Raw genomic sequence first — 8,856 nt, forward strand, 5'->3', positions numbered from 1 at the left:
TCTTTAACACTTTGAACGCTGTGAACAGTGTAAATAAAGCAAAACGCAAAACAACTTATATGCAACTTCCATTCTATTAAGCAAAAAAAAATGGATCTAAAAATTACAGAATCTTCATCAGTACCAAAATAAGACTCATTAAGCAGTTTTGAAAATTATTTTTATTTTTTAGACCATGCTTTACAACTACAACTGTAAATAACAATAAGACATATTACTGTTACTGTTCTAGAAAATTTGATTCTATTTTATTATATATTTATGTTGGGTTTGACATTTATATTGCATTTCTCTTACTTCAATTTCCAGAATTTATTTCCAAAACTAACGTCCTATCCAGATTCCTTTACCAAAGTGACTGACATTCCAACTTTATGCTCCTGTATATATTGGAATGAGGTGAGTAAGCCAAGTATTTTTATATGCCAACATCTTTCTATATAGCATTGATTGTGCATTCAAATTTCCAGGTAAATTCATACATCATTTACATAATGCTGAAATGAAGAACAAGTTTGAATTTGGGTTTGTTATGAATATTTATCCATGATGTATTAAACCCAGTATGTGTCATATTGAAATATAGAATCTACAATACTCTTCGAATGAACTTGGGTATGAACTCTGTAGACTTCCAAAATATTTTGATGTTTGATGTATTTTCTTCTACAGCAATGTGAAGGATTGATAGAACAATTAGAATGTATTGTAATGACTAGTCTATTACAACCAAGGTAAATATTATTTTCATAAACGTATCATAACTACACATCCAAGCATGTATAATGTATGTGTTACCCTGGTTTGTTCTTGGAGTGAGTCAAGAGATCTCAACATAGAGCAAGAATTGAAATTTGATTTGGAATTGTTTTGAGGTGTTGATGTGTCTTAAAGGAGCACCTTGACTATCCATTCAATCAATCATACCAGTTTCAGAAACAGGAATTTTTTTAGCTTACATAATTAGTAATAGTGTTCACAGCTTTCAAATCCATGTGTATCCATAATTATTCACATTTGAAAGTTAACAATTCGACTCGAATTTTAATGAGATTATGCCATATATAAAAAACACATATATAGGAATAGACAGTGAAATTTCTAGTTTGAGGTATATTTGAAGGGGTTATGCAATTTTTGTGCGTTTTAGTACTTCTTAAAACTATTAAAGCACAATAAAGACCCAAATCAATCCCCAAAAATGCTGACTGTTCCCCTTTAAGCAAGATATTTTCGTTATAAGAATGTGTTGTATATATAATCAACATATGGTGAAAAAGCTCAGCATGAAATTTGAAAACAATTGTATCAGAATCTATTCAATCTATAACTTATATGAGACACTTTTGACCATATCACTAATAAATATGTATATATTACAGTCAAGTGATATCACTAATAAATATGTATATATATTACAGTTAAGTGATATCACTAATAAATATGTATTTATTACAGTCAAGTGATATCACTAATGAATATGTATATATATTACAGTCAAGTGATATCACTAATAAATATGTATATATTACAGTCAAGTGATATCACTAATAAATATGTATATATTACAGTCAAGTGATATCACTAATAAATATGTATATATATTACAGTCATATGATATCACTAATAAATATGTATATATATTACAGTCAAGTGATATCACTAATGAATATGTATATATTACTGTCAAGTGATATCACTAATGAATATGTATATATTACTGTCAAGTGATATCACTAATAAATATGTATATATTACTGTCAAGTGACAGTCAAGTGATATCACTAATGAATATGTATATATTACTGTCAAGTGATATCACTAATAAATATGTATATATTACTGTCAAGTGATATCACTAATAAATATGTACATATATTACAGTCAAGTGAGTATAATGTGTTTAAATGGTAGTATCAAATCTATGGTAATGTTAATAGGTTATATATTTAATGTAAAAGCACATGGTCATCTACTGTCTATTATTACTCAAGCTACCTTAACATCTGACAAGTAAGTTATTTTCTTTGTAAATAGTAGAATAGTTAGTACAATACCCAGTTTATCATACATAATGTGATATCAACTCTGTCCGAAATGTATGTGTATTAACTGTGAAGACCTTAGCAAGATCTTGCTGATCATGTTTTTGTTCATGTTCAATGAATGTTTCTTGCTTATCTTTTTCAAATAACCAATTCAATTTGGTGATTGCACCTTATAGGGCTGGGCGATATTGGTTCAAGTTGATATATCATGATAACTACCATATATCACAATATGATGATATTTCGGTATTCTTAGAAGATATAACTAATGATATAAATTCCTATACCGGTATTTATCATGATACCGGTATTTATCATGATACCGGTATATCACCCAGCCCTAGCACTGTATCTCTACTTCTTATCCTTTTTAATTATAGTAATGTAATATTTTTGTAGGTTTGCTACAGCTTGTAATCAAGCTACTATACAACATAGTTTATCTACATGTCTTGAACAGGTCAGTATCTACTTACATGTATTGTATCATGATATAAGTTATAGTTTGTAGATGAGGGTTTTTCAAACTTCTTCTTGATCAATTGCATTACCCTCCTTCCCCCTTTTCTTTTTCATGTTGGAGAACAACTATAGTTATCATTGTCCAAAAAGAAAATGAAATCTCAGAAAAGTACTCTTTAAATTTATTTATAGGTTAGTTGTCCAGTAATACAAGAACAAGCTGCTGAATGTATGGCTAGATTAGCTCTTCAACAAGAAAGGTAAAGATTGTAGCAATGATTCTTATGATAATTTTAATAAAAATCAGCCTGACAGTGAAGGATAGGCTTATTGAAGCCAGTCTATCATTGATAGAATTCAGAGGGACTTATATAGGTGAATCGTCTAGCAGAAGAAATGATATGGAAACATGAGGCAATTTGTTCTACAGTATGTGCTTATTTCCCTTAGAATTGACTGTTGTAGTAAGATTTAGTTGTTACGAATTTTAAACTATATTTTTTTCAGTTTACGTGAAGGATGGGAAAACTCAAGCTGTATAACTATTGTATGTGATCTATTAGAGATGACAGAATCAGATCAGGTATATAGATAACTATTTTACTGTAGTGATATCCATTTATTAATTTGATATCTAGTTTTGTCATTGAATGTTCAGTAAATGGTGTTGGCACACGAACGGTCTTGGTCGACGATTTTTGAGTGTCCCAGTGATCCTTTTGATATTGGTTCTTTGGGTCACTCCAGAAAAGTTGTACTTTGTTAGGTGTACTATTTCCAAAGTGTAATAATCCAGTCAAATTGTTCAATCATGTCGTTCCATTTGGGAAGGATTTCTTCATATACAATAAATGTTCAAGATACACTTTCTTATTTCAGATTCAATGTTATATGTGTCAAATTCTTTCTGCTCTATTACAAGATAATCAAAGGTATGTTAAATTGTTATATATGTCCAGTTTACTCAAGTTTAATATAACAATAACCATCATGGTAATAAACACAAATACAAATATGCATAGTCGAAATTATTGTATAGTTTACACTTTAACTGCCTAATGAAGGTAAAATATGCCAATTTCATGCAACAAGAAAAAACAATGTCATGTATTTAAGATATTGAGTAATATTTACATTTTATTGTCACATGCTACAGTGAACCCATGTGAGAAATTTGCATTCATTTACTTTCAACTAAAAATAGAAAAGGCGATGGAACAAATCTTGGTTCCACTATTTTATTGTGTTGTTGTGTATTTTTACGTCATGGTCAGCTTAGCAACGTAGGGGCGGGGCTTAAAGTTAATGAACAGGAGTTGTATTGCTGTATTTTCCGACTTTTCTGACAATAATGATAGGCCTAACTATATTATGGAAATAATTTTATCCTTATGAGTATGGTTATAGATTCCTGAACACTACCGAATGTAAATATAAGGATTGAATGTAGATTTTTTTGCGTCCATTGGTTGATATATGCTGAATTTTCACGTGGCTTTGCCATTCATTGGAATTAACATGTGAAAATTCTGGTTTCATCAACTAATCTACATTCAATCTTTAACTAAAAACGGTATTTAATAAACGTTATCAAATTGCTGGTATTTAGTCTAGAGCAATATTTTGAATTAAATTATAAGTTTTTTCAGGTGGTTTACATACATTTGAAATGTAGTGTGATTTGTGATTTATTGTGATATGTATGTAGGTTAATATAAGATTGGTTTTCATTATAGAACATGTGATATAATAGAAAAAGAGAATGCTGTTAATATTGCTAGTCAGTTATTGTTAGAATCTACTCATCATAATACTCAAGAGGCTGCCATACAATTCCTCTCTTCATTATCATTATGGGATAGGTAAACATTATCTATTATAATTTAATCTTATATATATTTATCAGAGATAACTAATACATAATCAATATCGGATAAAAATTACTGGATAAATAGTCTATTATTAACAATTTATCATTATTCATTACAATTATGTAATAGGCAGATATTATCAATTTATTATTTATTCATTATCATTATGTTTTCAATATCATACAATCCAACCAAATCACTACTTTTAAGGTGTTTTTTGCTGTCAAGGTATAAGACTTAGGTTTGTAAAATTGCTGGCCTTTCATTTAAGATTTTGCTATTGGTGGTCCTTAATTTTAATCAAGTGATTATCTGTATGATATCGGCCATTTTCTATATGATACCTTTGACAACTGTATGATACATATTCAACAGTTACATTATCCTTTTCAGTGCTCAAAAGAAAATTAAGAAACATTCTGTGATATCAGCTGTAATGGAATTCATGATGAATGCTTTGTGTAATATGGTAAGAAATCTGAAAAATTTAAACTTGAATATGAACTATAAATATTGCCCTATTAATTCACAATTGACGGTTTTTCTTATATCAGGGGTTGGATGTCACTTGATTATCCAGTACTCAATATGACAAGAAGTCTCAATAAAAGCCAAGTGAAAAAGCTAATAATTTATGGATTAGAATGAAATACTATTACTTGTATCATTAATTGTTAAACAATTCCCATTTCGCAGGCTTAAGATGACCTGCGGAGGATTGAATGAATGCTGAACGTTTGGCATTAAATCTCACTCTGAAACATGAACCCTGTAACAACCAACATTTTTCATTCTATTTTTTGTTGACAAAGTTCCACTATTTCATTCTTTCTTTACTACCCATATAACAAACTCTTATTTTTTCAGTGTTTACATTATGGTGTTATGTTATGTCAGTATTTATCACAAGCCAGTAGAAAAAATAAAACTTTGTTACTAGAGAAAAATATATTTCAAGTTCTCAGAAGGTAGGGGAAATCTTTGTATGACAATCATTTATTTTCTGCTTACAATGTGCAATCAGTGAAATTGCTTGGTCTGTAACTTTAGACACTGTTAATATATGTTTATATTTTGAAACTCTTGTTGCTAAAATGAAGCTCTTATCAGCTTGTAAAAGAAATGATAGGGTTTTTGGTGGTAAACTAAGCATATGTAATTTTTTGCTGTATGAGCTTCATTTGATATCTTTCATTAAGCTCTGTGAATATTCTGAATGTTATCTTGTATAAAAGTAGTTATAATATCAATGGTATTATTTAGGTTAATGACACTAGATATAGATAGTAAAACTAAGATATTGTGTGATGAATTACAATCATCATTAGCTGTACGAACACCACAACAAGATTTAACTAATATAGTTACTATAAATAATCATCATATACCAACAGAAGAACAGGATTCTGCAGGGTAAGACTCTCTACATTTTCGTTTCATTTTTTATTAGCTTTTATTTTTAATATAGCCACTTCAGTTAGGGTCTAACGACTGGCCTCTTAAACATTCATCAAAATAACCGTTTGACCAAACCTGATTTCAATCAATCAATTTACTGCCCTCTGAATTTTGTGATAGTGAAGGAATTTGATTGGTTCAAGCAGATTAGGTTGAACGGTTATTTTGATGAATATTTAAGAGGCCAGTCTTTAGACTCTAACTGAAGTGCCTCTAATATAAATAAAATCTAATAAAAAAAATTGGAACGAAAGTTTGGTCTAATTTTGATTAGACTGCTCTATATCATACCAGTTTTGCTGATGATTGATTTATGTTTAAAGCATCGTTACCTGTGATTGCAGTGCCTTGAAATTTGTCCAAATGGAAGAGAATGCTGATTGTCTCTCTTTAAAGAAGTCTGAAAATTTGAATGGTGCAAATTAAAGAAATCATTATAGCTGCTTCTACAATATACACATTTGATAGCAATAGTACCAATACATAGAATTATGTGCTAAACACAAGCATTGTTTACCAAAGGAATTACTATACAAGATTGTTATTTTACTTCTGTTGTCCAGAAACTTAGCTTTATTAACTAGTTGTATTATATTGTAGTCCTGTGATGCCACCAGTTAGTTGGAGTCAATCATCCTATAAGGTTAGAGTAACAGTAAATGCACCAGGATCTAGACAAGAAGATTACATCATTAATCCTCATTCAATACAGTTCAAGTTAGTATTAATTAAAATTTGATGTAGACTAGTGGACATCAAAGTACCACCAGGATCATTCTTCAAACTAGAATTTATATCGACCTAGGCTACCCTGAAAATTTGAACCAATGATATCAAAGGCTTCAATGTCTTTATTGACCAGTAGAGTTAAATAAGTGAAATATTTCAGCCCCTTCCCCTTTGAATCTAACTATGGCTCTGAATTAGAGTTCAAAAAAGGCTTGTGATTCAAGCTCCACTAGAAAAATTACTACAGACTCAGCCTTCTGAAAAGCAATGCTATTTTTGACTGAATTTGTTGTCTCTATATCCATTTTAATGAGTCCATATCCATATAGAAAATAACATTATTTTCAGTATTACATTTCATGCTAAAATGATAAAATGTTACATGATTACAGGGCGAGGTTAGAAAACAGAGAATATGGTTTGGACCTAGATTTATTTGATGAAATTAAACCTGAAACAAGTAGAATAGATATAATTGGTAATAGAGCACAGCTGATTTTAAATAAATATACTAAAGGTACATGGAGTAGATTATTGAAACAGAAACATAAGGTAATATATAATTTGACTTAACTTTGCTAAACCATCTTATTTTATTTGAAAGAAGGACACTAGATGTAATACAATTTAAGGCTGCTTTGTTCATGTTTGGAATCCTGCAGTTGCTGTGTAAACTCTCCAGTGGCAAATTAGAATTGTTGAAAAATCCTGAAAATGATACTTTTGATTTAATAGTTATCCTTAAGGGGTCATTTTACAGTAAAACATATTGGCTTAATTCATTTCACTCATTGACTTGTGTAATTTTGTAGCATATACATTGTGCTATTGGTATTGACATTGGCAAAAATTTAAATTTTTCAAAAATAATGAGTAAGGAAATTATCATAGCAAGGCTGACATGTAACACCAATAGCTAATATTAAAAATAGTAAGAAAACTTTGTCTCCTTGAAATATTTTTCTTTTAATCCTACTCTGGGCTATTGTACATGATACACAATCTTGTAAATAATTTGTTTATTTTAATTATAGACTAGTGCTATCAGTAGAGATTTTGATAAAATAATCAACAGTTCAGACTCTGAAAATTCTGATGACAATATTCCTGCTCTAATAAAAGGTAAATATTTTTAACATTAGCACTGAAATGACCACAAGTAAATACTTCATGTAAGTTCTTGATCTTGATACCAATTTCTACTTTCATTCTGAAAGGAATTGTATTGATGAGATACCAATGTATGAACAAATGACTGAAAAAAGTACCTTTTTATACACTAACATGAAATGACAAATTTTGCTAAAACTTAGTGTGAATGTGTGTTATCACCCAAGGATAAACCCTATTGAAAATCAGAATAATCGAAAAATATTTAGTTTGAGTTAATGCCCTTGTTCTTAAAACCAGTTTTAGTCTGTAAACACTCTAGAAGTTACAATTCTTAACAGATATTGACGAAACTGTAATATGATATAGTATCACACCAAAAAAGTTCAAAAGAAGTGTATGACTGAAGGTTGAATATTTCATACTGGTGTTTGTTATTGTACTTCCAAATATTTTTATTCAAATTCAAAGCAGCCAGTGGGCGTAATATTACCGTGTTTATCTAACTTGTTTATTTTAGAGACTTTCTTTGAAACTTTGCATGTGCTGAATTTATAATACATTTTTGAAAATCTACTTCTTAGCATGATTATTGCACAGTGCTCAATATGTCATTTGATTACTGAAGTATAAGGTTGAGGTAACTCTTATTAAGAAGAGACTATTTCAGACCACAATATGATGCTATATTATTTCAGGTAAAAAAGCGAAGTTACCTACTACTGGACCAGAAGTGAAATACCGTAGTCCTTATATGGAAGACAATGATAGTAGTCATACTAGTGATAGTTTAGTATTGGACAGTGAAGATGAAAAAATGGAAGATGAATTTAATTATTTTGAATACAAGAGTTAAAAATGGCTTCCATTGAAGAGGAGTTTAATCTCAGGGATTCTTTTTGTTGAAATTCCACTACTTGACAGTTCTTTGACTATTTCTACACCCCGAAAATTTAATTTAAAACTTACTTTTATTTCTGATATTTTTCGTCTCCATTGTAATCTAACACCTTTTTTACCACAGTCACATTCTAATGACAGTAGTTTTAACCAATCAAAGCGTGAAATGTAGGTCCCTTTTACTAAATTGTAACAAAAACAAAAGTTATTGTGCTTGACGAGATCCCTTCAAAAATATCTGTATTTGTATTGTGCAGTGTTTATTATCAGTTTTACAG

The 8,856-nt window shown here is 29.7% G+C and overlaps 1 protein-coding gene across 1 annotated transcript in view; it reads left to right on the top strand.

The window, feature by feature from the left end:
* Nucleotides 1-8,534, top strand: part of LOTGIDRAFT_233600 (hypothetical protein) — a gene marked incomplete at its 3' end in the record, with an annotated part of 30,926 nt that extends 22,392 nt beyond the window's left edge. The window contains exons 40-55 of the mRNA XM_009060227.1: nt 173-194; nt 310-399; nt 673-734; nt 1,885-2,013; nt 2,448-2,508; nt 2,703-2,770; nt 3,018-3,093; nt 3,390-3,442; nt 4,247-4,372; nt 4,775-4,850; nt 5,249-5,349; nt 5,645-5,794; nt 6,440-6,556; nt 6,961-7,120; nt 7,603-7,690; nt 8,377-8,534. Of these exons, the coding sequence (XP_009058475.1) occupies nt 173-194; nt 310-399; nt 673-734; nt 1,885-2,013; nt 2,448-2,508; nt 2,703-2,770; nt 3,018-3,093; nt 3,390-3,442; nt 4,247-4,372; nt 4,775-4,850; nt 5,249-5,349; nt 5,645-5,794; nt 6,440-6,556; nt 6,961-7,120; nt 7,603-7,690; nt 8,377-8,534 (1,537 nt within the window). The remainder of the gene's footprint in view (nt 1-172; nt 195-309; nt 400-672; nt 735-1,884; nt 2,014-2,447; nt 2,509-2,702; nt 2,771-3,017; nt 3,094-3,389; nt 3,443-4,246; nt 4,373-4,774; nt 4,851-5,248; nt 5,350-5,644; nt 5,795-6,439; nt 6,557-6,960; nt 7,121-7,602; nt 7,691-8,376) is intronic.
* Between the last annotated feature and the right edge of the window lie 322 nt (nt 8,535-8,856).

Source organism: Lottia gigantea (genome assembly GCF_000327385.1).
Source record: "Lottia gigantea unplaced genomic scaffold LOTGIsca_41, whole genome shotgun sequence".
NCBI classification, from domain to species: Eukaryota; Metazoa; Mollusca; class Gastropoda; family Lottiidae; genus Lottia; species Lottia gigantea.